Raw genomic sequence first — 21852 nt, 5'->3', positions numbered from 1 at the left:
TACAGAACCAATAGGTCCCAGATAGGCATGCGGCACTCGCTCCGGACTGTAGCACGAGCACAGAAGCATAGTAAGAAGGCAGGCATTGAAGGAGTTTGTAAGCACTCCCACACTCTTGAAATATGCAGACTTGTTCATTACAGATTCTATCAGATTATCAGCAGTAAAACTAACTACATTAACGTCTGAAATATATTGCTCTGCTCTAAGTTAAACCATAACGTACTTAATGTAAAACTGACATGGCTAACATACAGGCACATCTAGCTGTAAAACTTGAGCTATATTAGAAACAGCATTCGTAAATAATCAACCGATGTGCTGATTCACAATACATACGCGTATAGTCGGTTTTAAATACGCGTTTAAACAGAATAAGCACTAAACACACATTAACGTTCGTTTTGCAAAATGACGCTTTGTTTACCATTGATCACGTGGGCAGAACTGACGAATAAAGTCTACCGCATGAACATCGTCGCGAGACGTAAATAACTAAAATCAAGCTTCTGCAAAACAGAGATACAGATTAAAAAGCAGACTGTAATTACTCGCAAATTGTGGTGGGTTTAGCACATACTATCCAAGTGTCCTGACCGTGTTTTAAACAAGTAACGCCAGTCTATGGGGTTCGTGCGGATATGTTGCATATTACACTGAATGTTCCTTTGTTGCTACCAAATGGGACGAGAAAATAGAATGAAAAAGTGTCCTATCTCTCCCACCCGACTCAATATTTACCATAGCATGCGGCCGAAATGGATGTGAGCGTAGTCAGAATCACTTTTTTATGTGAGCGTAGTTTACAAGTCAACACATGGTGTGGCAGTGGTGCAAAGTGTATTTACATAATATATTTTTTACCAATCACTCAATCCTCACACATCATAAGTCTTCATGCGTTATGATACATGTAATGCATACTGTACCTACTGCTCCACAGTCACCACCAATGGCCACTGAAAAGTGCTGGTTATTCTGGTTTGTTTTTGATCGACCTTAGTCGACCGTTGTAGTAAATAGGTTAAATATTATTATGCTGATATCTGGTTTCTGATATTTGTGCATTTGATCACTTTTATAATTCTCGAGTCATATTTATTAATCTCATTTATCGAAACAACCTATATCTCATGAAACTACAGCTATACAAGAGCATTTGTAAGAAATGTTACTTGATGTATATAAGTGTTATAGAATGGTAACTGGTTAATTAATGATTATAAAGGAAGCACCACTGACGTCACGGAATGGTATGTTAATGACGACAACTTAAAAACGACAAGGTTCTGAAAGGTAAAATTGGTTGATTTCACCAACATAACATATTTTTTTTGATTTAGTTCTTCGAATACAATAACAAAGGTCAGGTTAACTTACACTTTTTTGTCGAATTGTCCCTTAAAAAACGACAGGTTCGGCGCCGTCGCCATGTTCGCCACCAACACACTATTTTGTTGCAGTGTGGTCTGTTGATACTGTTAATAGTGATCATCAAGTTTTGAAGGATATTATAATGAATTCAAGTCGATATAAAAGCACGGAAGCAGTGCCGATTGCAACTGCAGCAAGAAAACATACCCAAGACTACAATTATTGGAGAAGCCTGCAGTTTCCGATAATAGTAAAGGAATACGGGGCTGTTACGAATGTTGAATTTCAGCCTACGGAGCCACATCACTTTGCTGTTACAGCATCAAGTCGCGTTGAGTTGTACAGTAAGGAAAGCAATGAAGTTGTAAAAACATTTTCTCGCTTTCATAACACAGCTTATGGCGCGAGTTTTAGATCGGACGGGAAACTCTTAGTTGCCGGGAACGAGGACACTCAAGTTCGCCTGTTTGACGTCCAAGGAAGAGTTCCCCTGCGTATTTTTAAAGGCCATTCTCGTCCTGTGCATGTAACAAAGTTCTGTAACAACAAGCAGCAATTATTTTCGGCTTCTGATGACAAAACTGTCAGGGTCTGGGACATTTCTACTGAGCAGACATTAAATGAGTTTTGTGGTCACGAGGACTATGTTAGGTGCGGCTGCATCAGTACGGCTTCAGAAAATACGATTGTTACAGGTGCATACGATCACACTGTGCGTATGTTTGACACTCGTAGCAATGCAAATACAATCACTATTAACCATGGATGTCCTGTAGAAAGTGTATTGCTCTTCCCATCTGGAAGCATTATATTAAGTGCTGGTGGTCACTCTATAAAGGTATGGGATGCTTTACAAGGAGGCAAGCTTCTTACCACTGTCAGCAACCATCACAAAACAATAACATGCATGACATTTAACCACGATTGTACTCGCTTACTCTCTGGAAGTTTAGACAGACATGTGAAAATATATGATGTTACAAATTACAAAGTGGTGCACAACATAGACTATGCTGGTTCTATCTTGAGCATGGCAGTTTCTCCCAATGATGAGACCTTGGTTGTGGGAATGGCTGACAAAATGTTATCTATCCGTCATAGAAAACAATGCAATAAAGAAGAAATGAAAGAAGAAAACCTTCATCTGAGCAAGAGAAAGCAAAAGTCGATGATGAGAGGTCGCAATTTTGTTCCGAACAAAGATGATATTGTTGTTCAACATCACCAGAAGCAACACTTAGCAAAATACGACCAATACTTTCGGAAATTTGAGCACAGCAAAGCACTGGATGCTGCTTTGGTTGCCCATGTATCCACCAACAGCCCTGAAATAACTGTTGCAGTGCTGCAAGAGCTTATTCGTCGTGATACAATTCGTGCCTCATTAAGTGGTAGAACCGGCAATAAACTTGTTGTTCTGCTTAAATTTCTTTGCAGAAATATTTCTAATGTTAGCTTTGCTCCAACTCTTTTAAAAGTATGTGAGTTGCTTCTTGATAGTTGCCTTGAAACGATTGAAAATGTCCCAGTTGAAGTCAGTCACTTATTCAAAAGGCTTCAAAATATCATGCATTCAGAGTCACTACTTCAAGTGGAGATGACTAAACTACTTGGCAGTATGGACCTTATTTTAAGTTCCAGCATTAAAAACTGATCGATGTGAAAATTTTATCAAAGCTGCTCCACATTAGAAATCTAAAAATTTCTGTTTGAACTTTCTTAAACAAAATGGTATACAGTGTGTTAAATGTAACTGTCATCTACAACATATTATAGAAGATTGTATTTTCCGGCCATCATAATTTTAAATTGTTTCTTAAAAAATGCTTCTATACAAAATAGATTTGTGTGGAATAGTTAATATTTGTGTTTTGGTTTAAATTTCAGTTTTCCGATATCGTGCTACACTGCCATAGTGTCATTGCTATCTTACTGAATTCAATTTAAGTATACCTGTGTGTTTGAGCAGATTTGCTTCTATATAATATCTTTATTGAATTTAAATATCTTACTGTTCAGTATGGGATTATTGACCATTTTAAAAAAGATGAAACAAAAAGAAAAAGAGGTTCGAATTCTGATGCTGTAAGTTCGTTGTATTCTTATATTGTAAGGCTTCTTATAACAAGTGGTTCACATAATTGTCAATAATCTGCTACTTTTAAGCCTATGTAGAAAGATAAATCATATTATAACTAGTGTGTGTGCTTTATCTGCACAACTGGTAGATTAAGATACATAGGAACAAAATCACATTTATATTTTTTTAGAAAACCAGAGTTCTATATATATGTATATATTATATTATATATATAGTAGGGGAAGGTGAGACACCTTTAGCACATAATAACCAAGTATTCTGGTAGTGTTTTAAACAATTAATAACGGTCTATGGGAGTCGTGAAGATGTAGTTTTAGAATTGTTTGAATTTTTTCTGTTTACTACTAAATGAGACGAGAAAACAGAGCTTAATGGTGTCCCATCTTCCCCCACCCTACTGTATATATGTATGTGTCATATTTATGCTACTTAGTATAAGTATCAATATGACACATCACACTATCTAGTATTAAATCCATAGTTTTCCAATAGGTTTGTCTTTTACTTCTTCCATGATATTTTCAACCATTGGCAAAATCTCTTCAAAAACTTGATGAATTTCATTTTCAACATCAATGTCCTTAAATATAATATTATTGCTGCAATTGTAAAACAGATTTGCAAACCTTGGAGTTAATATTGTGCAGAGGTTTGGCTTTGTGGGTGTTCGATGCTATAGAATATTTGCTTTGTGCTATTTTAGCTTGGCCACCTTTTATGTATGTTAAACTTTAAACCTTCATGTAGTTTAAAAAGTTTAATTTGTTCATAAAACAAACCTTCCATGTTTCTGTCCTGATATTTTCAAAATTTAAATCAGCCTTTTTTTGGATATCAATCTTTTCATATCGCTCCTGTCCATGTTTTCCTCCTGTGGCTGCAATATCAGGTTTCAGTTTAAGGAAAAGAACAAGATCTGGTTGAGGCAAGCCCTGGTCAGTTAATTTGCACCAATCCCAGTCTAGACCCTGTGAATAAGATTATTACAGAAATTAAACAACATTGAATCATGTAGATGTAATCCCTCTCTCGGTAAAATCTTTCTGAACATAAATGAATATTACAATTGAAATCATGGTAACGCAGTTAAAATGCTCACTTTATAGCACTTTAAAAGGTTAGGAATGGTAGAATACAAATACTATACCCCTCCCTAAGCCAGGCTATGCCACTAGTTGTACCTTGGCCACAGAATATGCAACACCAGAATAAGCATATATATCCAGAATCAGCGTATTCCCGTTGTGTAATTTTGTATCATTTCTGGTTGTTTTTCCCAACGATTTGCAGAGAACAGTAGATGTATTGCCCAATCATCAATTTCTAGTTTTTCCTTTAAATATTTGTTGATAATATCTCCGATTTGTGTCTAAATAAGGTCAATGTCTTTTTCATGATATCAGCTAGTGGTTACATCGCAAGAAATAATAATGGACTGTTGCACGGCTATTTATATACTATACCGTAGCACACCGTACATAGTTGGCCAATGTTGACGTGTTACCTTTCAAAACTTGGGGCCTATGTCCCTCTTTATATATCAAATTAATAAAATATTTACTTGAAAGCATTTCAAAATAGGTCTAATGATTAAGCAAATAATTGTAAATTTTTAGTTTAATATTCCTACAGGGGATTAGACAACGCAGGAAAAACAACCATTTTGAAGAAATTTATTGGCGAAGATATTAACACTATTTCTCCTACTTTGGGATTTAATATTGAAACAGTGGAACATCGAGGGTGATTATGAGTTCATAATGAATAGCAAAAATAGTTTGTAGAAATAAGCAATGACAGGCATGTCAATCTCCGGATAATATAAATGATTCTTTCTAAAACGAGTTGCAAAGAGTTTCGCCCTTGCATTAATATTAAGTTTGTCTGTTAATATACAGCATATTATGCTGTTATGTAAATAAGCATATGGTTATAAAAACGGCTAATCTTTGTGTCTTACATATTTTTATATAATAAAATTAAATTACAAATTTTTCGTTCTTCATGAACTTTACCAACTGTATGTATATTAGTATTAATGGTATATATTATAATACAATAATGCTTATGTTATTGTTATCTCAGGTTCAAACTTAACATTTGGGATGTTGGTGGTCAGAAGTCACTTCGTTCATATTGGAGAAACTACTTTGAGAGCACGGATGGACTTATTTGGGTAGTTGACAGTGCAGATAAACGAAGACTCTCAGATTGTGTGAAAGAATTACATCATCTGCTGGTGGAAGAGGTATTTTTAAAACAATTATAAATTACACTGTATTCTGTATTGCTTTTTATGTTTAAACTCCTGTTTTTAATTTCAATGAGTTTTTATAATACGAATTATATATATAATTATATATATATATATATATATATATATATGTGAATTTGTCATTGGAAAATCTGTGGTTTACTTTAAGAAACTGTAAGAAAATTAGTTATATGTCTTTGAATACAGTAGATTGTTATTTCACTCGATTTTAGCATTTCATTGTATTTGTCTTAACATTTGTTTCCTTGTAAATAGAGATTAGCTGGTGCTACACTTCTTGTGTTTGCAAATAAACAAGATTTACCGGGTTCTCTTTCTTCGGAAGAAATAAAAGAGGTGACGCACTTAAATGTACCTTTGTTTATGCTTTTGTAGTTAAGAATATCTAAGCCAGTGTTTTTTAACCTGTGGTGCTTGATTAACTAGCATTATGTGGGAGCGTTCTGATATACCCAATATTGTTCAAGTCAGATAAAAATTGTAACAAAATATACTAGAGTTGGCTGTAAACAGTTCTTATTTGTAAATTTGTTTGTGGTATCTGTAATATTGGTTAATTTAAATTTCAAAAAAAGTATTTTTCCTATACTTTGCTAGCAGAATTTTTTCCATGGCTAAAATGCTCTCTTACTGTCAAAGCATGCTTTTTAAAAAACATGGTGTATTTTCAGATATTGGACCTGGAAGGCATCAAAACGCACCATTGGTCAATATTACCATGCAGTGCTGTTACTGGCAAAAATTTACTTGAAGGAATAGACTGGTTAATAGATGATATATCCAGTCGTATTTTCACTCTTGACTGAATAGGCCTTTCTATTTTTTATTTATAAATTGTAGGACACTTTAATTATAATGACTACTAACTTACATGCTCATAGTATGCAGTATTCAAATTGTTTTATTTAAAATTCAAATTTGCTACTGTTTATCGTTGCAATGATTTGGTGCCATTTTATTCCCTCTCAATTTTGTTCCTTGTTGTGCATGTCTGCATATGCGTCACGTTTTTTTAAGTTTTAGTAAACCTGGGGTGCTAAAATTCAATTTTATATAGTTATTATAACCCGGGAAATGTTTTAGTTGTGGTGAATACTGAATATAATATACTTTGCTCTGCTTGTTTGTTTAGACACCTAGCAGCAGGGTAAAGGCTGTTTCAGCTTGAAACTTAAGTTTCAAAACCCATGATGTGTTAAAAGTTGGGATATCTGGTCACCCCAGGCACCAATAACATTACGCTTATGTCTGTTGTATATGTGCTTTTGTTTAAATGTAAGTTAATTTAACTAATATTGCTTACAACGGCTTATAATTTTTGCCAATATAATTTCATTCATTTATCTATATGTAAAAGTCTAGCTGTTTGATTTAAATGATTTTGATCATTACCCAACCTTCTATTAAAAATAAAGCTTTGTTTTTTGTTGAATGATACAGCTGTGTAGAGTTACATGACAAATTAACCAGTGACATTCCTTATTACAAATTTGTCCTATTTTTTTAAGTATGTCAACTAAAATATTTTGTACATTATCGTTATTTATAACCTATTTGTCACATGTTAAATACCTTAATGTTAGGTTTATCTCAATATTCTCCAATTTTTTCCAGTTACAATTATAGTTTAATATGTAGCTATAATTAAGCCAAAGTTGGTTCAAAACACACCTTAACTACAGTACTAGCGCAACACACCACTGTGCATGACATTTAAAACTGAAACTTTGCATTAATTTCTAGTTTAAGTTAGGTGATGTTAGTGTAACTTATTTTTGCAATTGATAAAAATGGCGGAGAACTTGCCAATCAAAGTTGGTGCAAAGGTTGAGATTGTGGGAAAGGGATTGACGGGTGTCATCTCCTACATTGGAACCACCATGTTTGCAAGGTTAGTAGCTTAACTTTCTCCTTTAATTTTAGTTTGCAATTTAACTGTCTGTAACCAGAAGTCTGTACATCGTGAAAACTGTCTGTAACCAGAAGTCTGTACATCGTGAAATTTCATATGTTACTTTAAAATCTTTGGATCTACCTGTTGATGTTGGGAAATTCAAACCATTACTGATTATAATTTGTATAAAACTGCCGCTACCATTATTGAGTAGTTCGTATATGTTTAATGCAACTTTTATTATGTTATGTACAAATTTAACTCCAAGATCTGTTTTGTTGTTTCAGTGTAACTTAAGCAGGAATTTGATTTGTTTTTTTGAAACAGTGGTAAATGGATTGGAGTTACATTGGATGGAGCACTTGGTAAGAATGATGGGGAAGTTCAAGGAAAAAGATATTTTACTTGTGACCCAAGTTGTGGTAAGACAACGTGTAATTGGAAATAAATATTAGGCCTATCTATTTTTATAGATATACAGTTTAACATATGTTGTTCTTGCCAGGCATATAATTTAGTCTAATACAGCTTTTTTTAGCAATTTCAGTATTACATTTTGATTACCGGCATTTTTTGACTAAAACACATAATCTTATTCAATGTATTGCTGGCAATTTAATTTACGACCATTAACCACATCTGCCACAATGGAGGCAGCGACGAGCCTTGAACCCAAAATCACTAAATTACAGAAAGGCGTTCTAACCAATGTCATAATATTAGCTGCAAAGCTATTTCATATTAATATAATATGAACACCTTTTACATAACAAATATATACTTATTTTTCTTCAGGTGTTTTTGTTCGACAAGGTCAGATTCAGGTACTACAAGCTGCTACCCCACCAGTTGCTAAAAAGACAGGTTTGTACTTTAAATTTTAAGCAGCACAACATATGTAAAACTCTGTGCTTATAAATGTTTAATTTTCAGTTGGAGAATCCATGCTGCCAACATCATTGAAACGGGTAATTTTATTTGTACTATTTGTTTAACATTATATGTTTAACTTCTTTTGTCTTAAAATAGTTGTATTGTATAAAAAAATTACACATAAATCCTTGGTAAGCTGGTATATTAAAGAAATGCTGCAGCTGCCTTGTTAATTGACAATGGAGTGTTTCTTACAATTACGTTAAAAAATGGAAATAATGTTCGGAAACATTCGATTTAATTTGAGGCTTTGCAATGTGTCTAATTTCAACATATGCATTGCATGGTATGAATCGTGTCAATATTATCAAATTTTACTAACTGGGATAAATTACCTAATTTCGGCCCGGATATATTGTTAATGAAGTGATTCTTGCAACGATATTTGCTGCAATAAAAATCAAGCCCAATGTATTCTTTATATGACACATCATATATGACAGGTTTCACAAAGGGAGCCTCGATCTAGCAGTCCTTCTCGTCAATCTCGTCTCCAAACTCCTTCCTCTCTTGCTCAACCAAGAGCAGGGTCTCGATTATCTTTTGCTCCAAAACAGGAGCAACTTCCCGAAACTCCCAAACCTGCTCAGATTTCCAAACCTGCTCCGGAACCGGTGCCAGTACGAGAACCAAGTCCTCCCCCTCCAACTACTCCTGCTCCATTCAGGTATCTACCTTTTTACATTATTAAATGAACAATTTGATTTTTAAACATATTGTATTGTAGGCTATTTTTTCAACTTGCTAAGCCAGACTGATAGTTGCTTTACTTTTTCAGTAATATTAGTTTTATTCAATTGATAGACCAAAATTCGGTTACATTACCTAATTGTATTTATTGCAGTTCTTCTAACTTTGTCCCTGGTATTTCAATGATGGAAATTGATTCTCTAAAAGCTTCTGTTAAAGAATGGAAGGAAAAATATGAAACTATCCGAATAAAACGTCAGGTATTTCAAATATCTGGCGCATTGTGCACCGTGTGTAAGGCTTATTACACATTGCATCCACTTGTGCATTATCATTACCCACAACCTAATAATTATTAAAATAAATAGATTTTGTTTTGTTAACAAGCAACACAGGCCTATTTCAAGAATAAAGCATTAAAATTGATTTATCTTATTTTGACCAAGTGTCATATTAAATACTTTTAAGTCAGTGTTTCTCTACACAACCCACTTTTTTTGCGAATTATTGGTTTGCTAGTATATTGCCAACAGTTAGTGATATGTCGGGGTATTTTATATATGTTTAATAATTGTTTTGTTATATATTTTTGCAATAAGATGTGGCGTGTGTTTGTTGACATTTTCAAAATGGATATTTCTCTATCCTTTATAATAACTTCTCTTCAAGACAATAAAAAATTCGTGTGAATGATTGTTTTTCACATATTCTTCTAAATATATGATTTCTATGATTTCTAAATATATGATTTCTATGGCGATCAGGAAGATCGAGGAAAGCTGAAAGAATACGAGAAGATAAGGATTCAATTTCAGCAACTCACGGACGTTAAAACGAGAATGTCGGATCAGATTCAAGATCAAGCTAAACAAATCAGGGAAATTAAAAAGGTTGGAAGATATAGGATTATAAACATTAAAAGCTTTCTGTTATTAGATATAATGCAATATGCTTAAACTGTAATTTGTTGGATATTAGTATTCTGTGTAGTTGGGAAAATTGTTTTAAAAAAATGAATAGGTAGAAAAAATATTTTTAATTCGGTAGTAATGTATGATGATTGTAATTTTACTCCATAAACCTGCTCAAAGAATAAAATTTGATTAAACAAAGAATAATAAAAGTAAAAACATTCCATTGAATTGGCTTCAGTGTTAAATCAAAGTCCTAATGAAAATAATTTTTAGTTACTCTAAAAGTCTGTCCAAACTAATGTTTTTTTATTTACTATTTCAGGAACTGCAAGAAACTGTAGAAGACAAGGCACGCTATGTTGATGAAATGTCTGATGTTCATGAAACAGTGGAGATGGCAACCTTGGATAAGGAAATGGCCGAAGAAAAAGTTGAATCCATGCAACGTGAGGTCAGTAACTCATCTTGGAAATAGTTTTTCTAAAAGATTTTATAAAACATCTTGAAAACCATCATATCAGTTATTTGCTCTGCTGAATAAATTGGCAGGTTTAACAGGTTTTGGTGCTGTTGTGGTCAGAGTATTTTTCACAGAATAAAGCATAACTTCAATTAATCGTGTGTTTATGTTTAAAACATTTGCACACTTGGCATCTTAAAATATTGGTGTTTTTATTTTAAAGATTGAAGCTCTTACTGATAAAGTGGAAGAATTGCAAACTGATCTTGAGATTATGAAAGCAGAGATTGAAGAAAGTGGAACAGATGGAGCAGCATCAACTTATCAAGTCAAACAAATGGAGGAACAGAATAATAAACTAAAAGAAGCACTTGTCAGGTTTGTACGATCAAACCTACAGACTTTTTTTATATAGAATAGAAACAATAACCCACAAAGTTGTAGAAGCTGTAACTCGTAAACGGGTACGAGGTGTATGAAACAATTTAAGACACCTGTGTTAGAACAATTATCATTGCCCGTCATGTGAGGTTAAAGAAGTGTTTTTCATCGTACAAGATATTCAAGTCATTTCGCACCATGTACATGTTACTTGCAGAATGCGGGATCTCTCAACTGCAGAAAAAGCCGAGTATCATAATCTAGAGAAACAGATGGAGAAGAAGAACAAAGAACTTAAAGAAATTACGCAGAAGAAAGATAAACTAGCTGCAGCTTTGGAAGTTGTAAGTAAACTAACTGCAAATAGGTGATCGTTATAATGATGTTCTAATAATTCATGTGGTTATTATAACAAAGTTATTATTATTAACATTATATCATAACTCTCTACACCCTTTATTATGTAGGTAAAAATAAATGTTAACCATTTGTTTCAGGCTGAATCAACCGTGGATGAACTAAAGGAGCAAGTAGATATTGCGCAAGGAGCTGAAGAAATGGTGGAAACACTGACCGAGAAAAATCTTGAGCAAGAGGAAAAGATTGCAGACATGTTAGAACAAATACATGATTTGGTGGGTCTATTGAATAAAGTAGTTGCCGGACATCATGCAGTTTATTTTAACCGCTTGCTAATACAGTAATATGCAAAAAAATTAAGATGCAGTTTTTTTCCAAGAACAAATTTATGACACCTAAAATCATGGAAAATAATGAAAAAAATATCCAAATTTTATGATTTTTTTATTTTTATTCCTCCTCTTTTTCAACATCCAGGAGTTGATCAACGAAATGAATGAGGAGCTGCAAGAGAACGCTCGTGATCTTGAGTTGGAGCTGAGAGAGGAGTCGGACATGATGCGATCGAAAGTTCGAGAGATTGAGAGGAAGTTACTCGCATCCAGTGATGTGGTTGGTGATTATCAGGTGAAGATGTTTCGCAATCTTTGTTTTTAATTTTAAGTGACTCTATTTATCACAAACAGAATGTAATTCTTGTCGCATTACTGTATAGTTTGTGCCAGTTTATCTTGATTCTTGTATCCAATATTTGTGTTAACTCATTTGCCAAAAGGATAAACTTTTTTGGTAAATTTTCCTTTTTTTTCGTATTCAAATATGTTACTATTTTTTCTACCTAATAAAACCATCAATATGTTTTTCCAGGATACCATCCAGAAGTTCCGGAAGTTAGTCCAAGAGCTCCAAGATGCAAATCATGAGCTAAGGTCCTCCCAGAGTGAGCAGGAAGAGAGGTCGGATGCTGAGAGTCAATCCTCCCAACCTCCTTCATTCAATTATCAAATCAAGATGGTGGAAACAAAGGTAAGATCTTCAATACTGTTTAATATGAATGAGGTACCGCGTCTGGTGTGTTGCCAGGTTAGGTCAAATAGATAATGCCGAATATTTTGTATAAATTGTACTGTATTGGTCCTATAGCGAAGCACAATGGGGACCTGAAGTGCCAGAGTTGGCTTATTATTTCTTTAGATTTATTGTACTTCAGTTATATTAAATAGTTTTCCTTGAAAAATATGCTTGTCAATTTTTTAAATACCAGTTCAGGTAGTTTTTAATATATTTAGACTTTAATAGAAATATATTTTTTGATAATTTAGCAACAGCTCCTTTTTTAAAAAAGCTTTTCTATTTTACATTTTAACAATTTTAACGCTTAGTTTTATCTTGCCATTATACTGTTGTGTAATTTGATGGGTATAATTACAGTTCATCCAATATTTATGAATTCAATCGCACTAACTTTATTAAAAAGTAAGAAATGGGCCTCGAAATAACGCAAATAACTACCACAGGCAGCTGCTCGATCAATTGACCACGAACTCCGTAAGCTCGACGTCTCTCAGGCAACGAACCATGCCAAACTACTCCTCATGTATATGCCTGATATGTTCAATAGAAGAGCTGGTGACAATGATTGTGTTCAAGTTTTACTTCTGGTTGAGAGGATTTCATGCAAAGCTCATATTATAGGTGGGTGATAGGGCGGTAGACCTCGAAATACACGGTGGCACTTGGCAAACGCCATGGCCCTTTTACATTATTACATTAACCTTACAACTCTTAAGGAATGTGCATTTTTAGAAATAAACATACCCCCTGTATTTTAAATTATCTGCATAATCCTATTATTAAAATTTTGCAATGCATAATGAAATAGGATGTCCAAGCTATTTTCATGGACTACATGCGACCTGCAAGCCCTCTAATTTGGCAATGCAACAACATAGAATAAAAACATATGTTGACATTGTTGTATGGCCAAAAGTAAGGCAAATCAAGTCACCTAGCAAAGAAATAAATCACAATTAAAGGGTTAATCAGTTAAAGGTCATTTAATAATCTTTCCATAATCACAGCTGAGTTAATAACTGAGAAATTTGAGTTAAATTCAACTCCCAGTGATGTTGGAGGTACACTGGGTGAACAACTTACATTTGCATCGTCTGCCGTGCTTCATTTGACTCAACTACAAATCTTACTTGACAAATATAATGAGTAAGTCATGCTAGATTTATAAAACAAATGTTTTCTGGTTAGTTTTAAAACCGATACATTTGAAAATAATAACAATTGTAGCTTATTTTTTCTGGTTGCGTTTTTTTTTACTTATTGTTGTAAATCAGATACATTTTTATTCACTTTAAATATTTTTATGAGTGTGAAATGTATTTTAGTGTGGAAGTTTACAAAATATGTTTAAACTTGTGTTGTAACTAATTGTCTAATTGTATTTTACCAATTAACAACTCTCTGAAAGAATAGTAAGGATATGAAATACACCACTCTAAATATTCTTTTTTTACCGATAAGTAAAATGAAAACCATGTTACCCTTCTTCCTTTGTAGAGCACTCGGTATATGTTCAGTGGAATTGTTCCAAAAAGTTGGAACACTTTACCACGAGATGGCGCCACATGAAAGAATACTCGACCATCTTGCTGATCTACTAAGGAAAGATACATTGGATGAATCAACTAACATGGAACCACTGTTCAAAGCAATCCAATTCTTTCAGGTAAACAATGTGAAGTCTGTATATGTAACAGGAAATATTTTATAGCTTGATAGGCAGCATATGTTTGCATCCTGTATACCAAGTGATTTTTAAAATAAAGTTTTCTCAAGATTTTGAAATTAATAACTTTTGTTTTTACTACATTACAACAATGCCTAAAACAATGGTTGATATATATAATATATAGTAAGGTGGGGGAAGACAGGACACCTACAGCACACAATATCCAAACATCCTTCCTGACTGTGTTTTAAACAACTAACAACAGATTATGCGTGTCAAGAGAATACGGTTTAATATTTCTTTGAATGTGTTTCGTTACTACCAAATGAAATGTGAAAATAACATATTAATAATTAAGTCTAATACAGCTCTACTGGCATTGTATTACTTTACTGACTAAAGTATTGATGACATTTTTAGACCACCTTCATCGGGCCAATTACAGCAAAGCAAATTAATAATTACCAATAGAGGATTATTAACCTTGATACCAATATAATATTTATATTTTCAGCATTTATTCAATGTCCACATGAAGAGTGAAGCGTTTGATTGCACAACTTTACTCCAGCAACATCTGACTCAAACACAAGCCTCCATATCTGCTGTCTCAATCAATACAAACAGAATAAAATCTCTGCTTCAGGTAATTACTATGATGTTAGTTAAGGTTTACACACTTACACAATATAACTTTAAACTTTATTATGGAAAAATATTGCTAAACCTATTGTATAAGATTTTGTGCCTGTTAATTTTTAATATAAAATTTCTCAATTCAACATACACAAACTTGTAATTAAAAGTAAAAGTTAACAGTGTCACATAGGTTAACGGTGTATTATAAGACTTTTTTAGAGAATACAAGTATTAAAAAGTTTAAAAAAATATTTTTAAAATATAATTAAATTTTTAGTTTTTAAACTTAAATGTTAAAACGTTTTAAAATTTGTTTTAAGAGTTTTAAAATATCCCTTATAAGTTTTAAAATATCCCTTATGAGTTTTAAAATATAAATATACAAAAACAAACAGGTGGGCCAGGAAACAAGTGACGTGGCGATCCTACTTAAAGATCTAGGGACATCTTGCGACGATATTCGACAGTTTTGTAAAAAGATTCGCCACAGAATGCCACAGTCTTCTTCATCAATTAATGTGTCAACTAGGTTGGATTTTGATGACAGCGTAAGTGTCATGTTAAGTTTGGTTATGGTGTGTTATATTTATTCTGTATGGGTGATGTCCTGTGGCATGGCATGCCATGGAAGTCGGGATTCATGCCATAGCACCTGAAATTTAGGCTAGGGTTGGTCCATTATTTGTTATTAAATTACAGCTTATTACTTTATAACCCGGATACTACCACTGACAACTGCTATATTACATTTTCTAGTTTCAGTAATTTGAATTTAATTTGTTGTTAGTCATTACATACCTATTTTCTATTCTATACGGTTGAAATTCTACGGTGAGACATGTCAGGGGATCTGGGTTTTTGGCTAAAGTTTCAATCAATAAACTAGTTTTCTTTTATTAAGATTTGTTTATATGTTGGTGGACTGCGGTATTACTACACATCTGACCTTTGAAAATAAACTTTGTTGTTTTGTTTAAAACAGATAAAATTTTGAGAGTATAGACATAACAGCAGGCATGTAGATAGTTCATATAAAGTTATAGCTACAGACATAAACAATTTAAATCTTTAGTTTCAGTTTTAAGCATATTTTTTATAATTACCAGGTCAAATCTCGATTATCAGAGAGTTTGACGAACATCAGTCAAGTATATGAGCTTACAAAGAAGTGGGTGATGGAATGTGGCAAGTTGAACCGAATAAATGACACATCTCCTATTGCAACTCCCGCCATGCAAGGTGCACTTGATAAAGCTGCGCTTACAGTAAGTTCCTTAATCAATTGCTTTTACATTTAATTAGTTAAAAGATTAAAAAAAGTTTTTACCGTTTTTTTTATGTGTAACGTGTTAATTATTTACATATAATTGTTTGAAAGACTAAATAAATTTTATTTATGTAAAACTTATGTTTTTTACATTTTTAAATAAATAAATGACCTCTTTATTAATCCTTGCATACAAGGAGTTATAACCCCGATATCCTAATTTATACACTTCCCGCCTACCTACGAGTAGCAATGCAGTTGGTGATTGCTGTGAGTTATTATTTTCATACATTGTATTATATTATTATTACATCAGGTATATGAGGATCAGCCCGTGTATGAAGCAGCTCGTCTATCACTTGGTAATGTGATGGCAACTATGAATGCAATGGTGACAGCAATGCAAGAGGGAGAATATGACAGTACCAACCCCCCAGCTAAGGTTGGTTGTTGAAATCATTTATTTATTTATTTTTTACTCTTAATAGGTCAGGTCCTTGTTCTGAGGTTTAGGCCAGATTCGGCGCATTACCCCAACACTTGTAAAGGCCATTTAAGTTCTTTATGTGACCGGTGCTGACACACCACATCGCACTCAGACGCGTATTTGTTTTATTTCTATACTTTTTTTATATAATTAATAATCAATATGTTTTATTTACATGAGAATTCCTTTTTTTTTAAATAAATACACATTTTTTTCTTCTTTTATTTGGCATTGGTGTTCATTTGTTTTTGTTAAGCTGTATTGCATCGAGTTAGCCATTACAAGTATTTAGCATGCTGTGTCTGGTGTGAAATACAAAATATTTTTATAAATATTTTATGCTCATACTTTCCAGCCTAAAATGGAGCAAAATATGATAAGTTGATAACTTCATACTACATAAATCATGTGGCAAAGGACCATAGTGTCAGTGTGTCACAAATTTACTTTGTTTCGACAAATTGGGTTTTACTGCTGCTAAATTCATTAACCAAAATAGCTACTTTAACACTTTGTAAATCAGGTCTTCTGGCATGTATTTCCTAACCAACATTTTGATGTCCTATACAGGTTGTTGAAATATCAGTTAGAAAACACATATCGGAAGAAATTATTAACAAATCAAGAATAATATCCTAGCAGCAACATAGTATATATGCTGGCTTATATTACATTTTCCACCACTAATTCCAACATCTCATTCCTAGCATTTATATTCACGATCTTGTATGGTTAGGTTGTTCCTCCTGTAGAGAAGCGAGCAGAAGTTGTTAAGTCAGACATGATGGACAGTAATGGCTTGGTGAAGCAAATCGAGGATAAAGATATTTTAATCGCTGATCTGAGGAAAGCTGTTCGGGTGAAGACAGAAGATATGTCAGAAGCTAAAATAAGAATTGGTATTTCAATGTTGTATAACATTTAATGATAAATTATATACTGTTCTTGATATATGCTGATTTTAAGAGACCAGGTATCTGGTATAATATATTCTCTAATAACTAATCTGCAGGAGTGATATTGTTAGTAAATTATCTTTAGATAAGCTTTTAAAAGAACAAGTCTATCTTGTGGTAAAATAAAACAGATATGGGCCATTGTATGATTTTAGCTAAATATTTTATTATTTTAACCAGGAATTCTGGAAAGAAAACTGGAAAAAGCTGGAAAGGAAGGAAATGATAAAGCAAGTCTCATCCAACTCAAGTTAGATTCATTAACTGAAGATATGAAGAAGAAAGAAAAGTAAGAATGGTTTATGGTGTGGTAATATTTTATCAAATATATTAAACATTAAAATATATCAAACTTTTTTAAACTTAGGGAAGGCAGTGACAGTTTAAGAGCATAAAATCTGATTTAAAATCTTCATTGACTGTAAGGTTTATTGATATACATTTGTGCTATGTATTAATGACGTAGTGATGATATAACACTGGTAATAGTATTAAAACAATGCAATACAGCTGGAGATACCATGATCAAAGCTTGATGATGCCACATAGTGTACTGGTGTTTTAATTGCTCCCAGTGGACACTAATAGGTTGTCCGAATTGGCAGAAAAACAAAATAAAGATAAAAAGATGAGCACCCACAATGTACTTGGTAAATTTAAAACATACAAGGTCTATGAATCCATCACACACGGTGTGCCATATGACACTTTTGTGCTAACAATAATGGTGTAAGGAGTGTAGGCAATAAAAATGAGTTTTTGGTCATTTTTAAAATGACCGCTTATATGTACAAAAATCGTATCGTTTAAAATTATAAACGTATTGTTTTAAATGAAAACCGTATTGTACAAATAGGCTTTCATGTTTGTATTGAAACTAACAAGTATGATGTAACAATAGGGAGTATGATGAGACACTCGATGCTTTACAAAACGACATCGACACGCTTGAGCGCGAGAAGACCGAGTTAAAAGCTCGCCTTGCATCGCAAGCAAAAAAGAGCGTCTTCTCAGATCTTGGTATGAAGCCCATCGGACTTGGAGCAGCATCACCTGGAACATCATCAGGAGTTGCGTCGATCCTCGCTGCTGCATCAACAGGTGATCTTTATGATCTTCATCACTTTATGTGGAGAAGAATTAGTCTATATAGCAAACGTTAATATATAAAGACATTTTTAAATTACCTTACATGTCTCAATAATTTAAACTTTAGCATGTGGGTTTAGCAGATACGTTTTTATTTAACACTTTTACTCAAGTAGCTTTTGCTGCTAATTCTCTCCTCTCTTTGCTTACTATTGGGTAATACATAACTAATAGTTATTATAAATAAAATATGATATGTGATAATTACTTAATAGTACTTAATATATTATAAAACTACAGTTAAGGTTTTGTTTCATCATTTTATAAAACTAGCCATTAAAGCTTTGCAAACCATTCATTGTAATGATGTTTCAATTAACTATGTAATTTTAATTTATTACAATAATGCGACTTTTCAGGATCACCAGCTCCTGCTGCAGTTCATGACTCACCAATGCTGACTCAGCAAATACATGCGCTTCAAATCGCACTTCGTGCTAAAAATTCTGAGTGCAGTCGTCTGATGGGACGAAAGATTGTGCAAGAATTAAAGGTTTTTAAAACAAATGTGTTAAGTTTCATATAAATGTGTTCTCAATGATCATATATAGCTCATGCTAATGTTACAATCTATTTATCATGTGAAGTTTTATTCATATTTTTTTAGGTAACAAAAAAATATTTTTTCTCACAGACGTTGTCTCCATTAACGCTCCCTTCAAACGATAAAGTTCCGAAAGAAGTTCACAAAATGGGATCGCAACTCGCAAAACTTAGCACTGATCTCACCAAGCTCGCCATCACCCCAATAATTGACATAAGCAACCGGAAACCCGGTAATTAGAATCTATTGTATGAAGAAAATATCCCTAAATTTGTAGCATTTAAGTCCCATATGTAAGAATAACCTGTAGTAATACAGTAGGGTGGGGGAAGATGGGACACATTTGCATTGTATTTTTTCATTCAATTTAGTAGTAAACAAAGAACATAGAATTATAAAACCGTATCCCATATAAGACTGTTGTTATAGTTAAAACACTATCGGGATATTTGGATGTTATGTGCTAAAGGTGTCCAGTCTTTCCCCACCATACTAAATGTTTATATATATACCCAATACTAGCCCTAGTGTTGCCCGTTTTTAAAACAATATTGAATAAATTTCTTTTATTTATCCCCACTTGTAGTCATTTCAAGCATTGATACAGGGGTGTCTTATCAATACAAGAAGATAGAGATTTCAATTATTTTTATTCTTACTGTTGCTGATCAGATCAATATCTTTGTATCTTGTTTTCACCTATGGTAGTTTACATATTTGCTGCCTTTTAATTTACTTTATTGACCACCAATGTAATTAGGTTCTGGTTGATTTTATTGTAACTTTGTACCCTCCACAGGTCCATACCCGGTCGGGAGCCACTCACCGCTAGAGGCGCTAAAGGACCAAAAGTTGCAGTTGAAACTTGCGGAGGCAAAGGTTCATGAAATTGCGTTGAAAACTCAACATGTACTCTCGTTGAAGAAGAACATGCAATTACGGAGTCAACTTCACGATTTTTCGTCACCGGCATTAATCAACGTAAGATTCTGTTTATGTATTTCTTATGTTATTCCGTATAGGGTATAGTGTATGTGTTATAAGGCATTTTTTTTGTTATCGTGCACATCGTATGGTGATAAGAGAAAATGTACCTAACCTATTTTCCAAGATATTTCTTAAAAAATAAACTTTTAACGACTCATCAGCATATACCGGTAAAATGTTTATTAAGACATTTCAAACATCTCTCAGCAGGAAATTGTTGTTTACAAAGCTGAACAAATTTTCACGATTTATTACCTCACTTAAATAAAGTCATTAAATAAATGTCCACACGTCGTTATAGCCGTAAATATTCACAATTCTTAACCACAAATGTAAAAATTGTAATATGATATCTAATGGTAAAAAAGTTGTACTTCACGTTTAAAACTGTGCAATACGCACGTCAATACGGAACAGCGCTTTCCAACTAATGGGACAGCACGGCGTGTACTCTCGATCCGTTTGCGCCACACAACCGTTACAGAAACTTATTCTACAGTTTAATACAACATATGGCAAATCTCTAGTGTAGTTTCGCGTCAAACCTGGAAACAAGATCTGTTAACATTTTTTTTTCGTACATTGTGCAAAAAACTTCTGCACACAGTTTGTGAAATATAGTCACATATGCCTCTATTAATGTACCCAAAATTAATCAATTGTATTTGGTATTTTCAGGAATTATCGGCAACAACCCCGAAGTTGATTGGCACGATTAATCATTCGAACTTAGACGTAAACTCGAAACATATCATGATGAACGAAGAACAATTTGAAAAGCTCAATTCTTTAATTGGGAATCGGTCGATCGTCTCATGTCGTTGATGGGCATATCGTCAGGATATTTCAATTCTTGCTTTTGGTGTTATCTTGTTTAGTTTAATATGTGTAACCATCCTACGCGTCTTAAACGAGTATTTGCTGTATATGTAATCATCACATGGCTGCTTTATATAGAGGTTCACTAAATTTACCAAACTTTTTGTTTCTTTGCTTTACGTGTTGGTTTCCCAATGTTAATATAGTAGGGTAGCGGGAGACGGCACACCTTTAGGATATAATATACAAATATTTTGATCTTGTTTTTAACAATTAGTAACGGTCTATAGGCGTTATGAGCGTACGGTTTTGTAATTATTTGGATGTTCATTGTTTACGACCTAATGGGACGAGAAAATAATAGGAAAGGTGTCCCATCTTCCCCCACCCTACTTTACCACATTAGCGTTGTCAAATTTGCATTTACTGTTTATTTTGACCTAAATGTAACGGCGTGCATGACATGTTAGAATATTATCTTATGTACGCGTTGCTTCAACTTACATTTGACGGTATAGGATCGCTCAAAATTATCCTTGTTAAATACCAGACAAAACGGAAGTTTAAAAACCCTCCAAATGCAATTGAGACGCTGAAGAAATCTCCTTTTGATCGTAATTACTTTCATATTGAAGTTTATATTCAATACTGTCCTCTTAATTGTGGTATTGAAGTGGTTGAGTGTGGAATGACCCTTTTGTTGTACTTGAGAAATTGAATCATTTATTTGTTCTGTTGTCTAGTAAAGCTCGATATTAATTATTCATAGTTTTCCTACAGGTGTCCGTATATTAGATCTCGGAGTTTAATTTCTTTTAAACGGATGAGTGCTTTGGCAATACCAGAATGAGACAGGTTCAGTCTCAGACATTTTGTTCA

At 33.4% G+C, this 21852-nt stretch overlaps 3 protein-coding genes across 4 annotated transcripts; all 3 read left to right on the top strand.

Moving 5' to 3' along the window:
• Positions 1-1410: 1410 nt before the first annotated feature.
• Positions 1411-3344, top strand: LOC100176040 (U3 small nucleolar RNA-associated protein 15 homolog). Its single transcript, XM_009859299.3, has one exon. It carries the CDS (start codon positions 1517-1519, stop codon positions 3026-3028), a length of 1512 nt encoding a protein of 503 aa, XP_009857601.1. The 5' UTR covers positions 1411-1516; the 3' UTR covers positions 3029-3344.
• Positions 3328-7493, top strand: LOC100178355 (ADP-ribosylation factor-like protein 2). Its single transcript, XM_002120762.4, has 5 exons — positions 3328-3459; positions 5108-5218; positions 5561-5723; positions 6006-6086; positions 6422-7493. Exons 1-5 carry the CDS (start codon positions 3395-3397, stop codon positions 6554-6556), a joined length of 555 nt encoding a protein of 184 aa, XP_002120798.1. The 5' UTR covers positions 3328-3394; the 3' UTR covers positions 6557-7493.
• On the top strand, positions 7484-21727 carry LOC100186968 (dynactin subunit 1). Of its 2 annotated transcripts, none has more exons than XM_018817455.2 (27): positions 7484-7641; positions 7972-8066; positions 8440-8508; positions 8581-8612; positions 9021-9244; positions 9422-9527; positions 10032-10157; positions 10504-10632; positions 10865-11019; positions 11240-11366; positions 11520-11657; positions 11860-12009; positions 12250-12408; positions 12900-13077; positions 13464-13602; positions 13954-14122; positions 14640-14771; positions 15160-15312; positions 15871-16029; positions 16348-16473; positions 17255-17417; positions 17655-17763; positions 18376-18575; positions 18983-19116; positions 19258-19399; positions 19967-20148; positions 20833-21727. In XM_018817455.2, exons 1-27 carry the CDS (start codon positions 7541-7543, stop codon positions 20977-20979), a joined length of 3744 nt encoding a protein of 1247 aa, XP_018673000.1. In that variant the 5' UTR covers positions 7484-7540; the 3' UTR covers positions 20980-21727. The 2 variants fall into 2 exon arrangements, with proteins under 2 accessions (XP_018673000.1, XP_002121687.1); XM_002121651.5 differs by having other exon boundaries at positions 8578-8612.
• Positions 21728-21852: the final 125 nt, after the last annotated feature.

The sequence above is a fragment of the Ciona intestinalis genome, chromosome 2 (genome assembly GCF_000224145.3).
Source record: "Ciona intestinalis chromosome 2, KH, whole genome shotgun sequence".
In the NCBI taxonomy this organism is placed as follows: Eukaryota; Metazoa; Chordata; class Ascidiacea; order Phlebobranchia; family Cionidae; genus Ciona; species Ciona intestinalis.
The sequence above is the reverse complement of the archived record's forward strand: the minus strand, read 5'-3'. Positions and strand labels throughout refer to the sequence as shown.

Coding starts and splice junctions, on each gene's coding strand:
- LOC100176040 (XM_009859299.3), top strand. CDS start 1,517: ATGAATTCAAGTCGATATAAAAGCACGGAAGCAGTGCCGATTGCAACT.
- LOC100178355 (XM_002120762.4), top strand. CDS start 3,395: ATGGGATTATTGACCATTTTAAAAAAGATGAAACAAAAAGAAAAAGAG. Junction 3,460..5,107: donor GAGGTTCGAATTCTGATGCT/GTAAGTTCGTTG, acceptor ATATTCCTACAG/GGGATTAGACAACGCAGGAA. Junction 5,724..6,005: donor ATCATCTGCTGGTGGAAGAG/GTATTTTTAAAA, acceptor CCTTGTAAATAG/AGATTAGCTGGTGCTACACT.
- LOC100186968 (XM_002121651.5), top strand. CDS start 7,541: ATGGCGGAGAACTTGCCAATCAAAGTTGGTGCAAAGGTTGAGATTGTG. Junction 8,067..8,439: donor TACTTGTGACCCAAGTTGTG/GTAAGACAACGT, acceptor ATTTTTCTTCAG/GTGTTTTTGTTCGACAAGGT. Junction 14,772..15,159: donor GAATAAAATCTCTGCTTCAG/GTAATTACTATG, acceptor AAAAACAAACAG/GTGGGCCAGGAAACAAGTGA.